The sequence below is a fragment of the Bison bison genome, unplaced genomic scaffold, assembly GCF_000754665.1.
Source record: "Bison bison bison isolate TAMUID 2011002044 unplaced genomic scaffold, Bison_UMD1.0 scf7180017864072, whole genome shotgun sequence".
Classification (NCBI taxonomy): domain Eukaryota; kingdom Metazoa; phylum Chordata; class Mammalia; order Artiodactyla; family Bovidae; genus Bison; species Bison bison.
The window spans coordinates 12,769,115-12,769,564 of record NW_011494644.1 but is presented as its reverse complement, the minus strand read 5'-3'; the positions used below and the strand labels follow the sequence as shown (position 1 = coordinate 12,769,564).

The window sequence follows — 450 nt, the reverse complement described above, 5'->3', positions numbered from 1 at the left end:
GGGACCATCCTCTACAAGACGGACCCCTCCATGTGAGCAGCACCTTGCCCAGCCCCCGCTCCCACCCTCACTCCCTACCCTACCCAGACGTCTTCCTACCAGGGGACAGGGTGGCTTCAGCAGAGGTGAGGCCCTGGCTCTTGGAGGCCAGGGAGACATGTGAGTTGAGATCGAAGGATTCAGGACAAGGCCACTGTCCCCTTGCTCCGTCCTAGGTACCCCAAGGGTTACTTTGTCCAGAACACAAAGTTTGACTTCTTCAACTACGCGGGACTGCATCGGGCCGTGCTCCTCTACACCACGCCTACCACCTACATTGATGACATTACCGTCACCACCGACATGGACCAAGACATTGGTGAGGCTCCTGCCAGGATCTGCCCTCAGCCAGGCCCAGAGTGGCTTGGTTCCCTGTTTGGAAAGATCCCCTTGGAGACGGGCTCTCCCATC

At 58.7% G+C, this 450-nt stretch overlaps 1 protein-coding gene across 1 annotated transcript in view; it reads left to right on the top strand.

Moving 5' to 3' along the window:
- GUSB (glucuronidase, beta) overlaps nt 1-450 on the top strand; it is a 12,769-nt gene that overhangs the window by 2,809 nt on the left and 9,510 nt on the right. Inside the window, exons 4-5 of the mRNA XM_010837458.1 lie at nt 1-32; nt 216-444. The exon at nt 1-32 is cut by the window's left edge and continues 10 nt beyond it. Of these exons, the coding sequence (XP_010835760.1) occupies nt 1-32; nt 216-444 (261 nt within the window). The remainder of the gene's footprint in view (nt 33-215; nt 445-450) is intronic.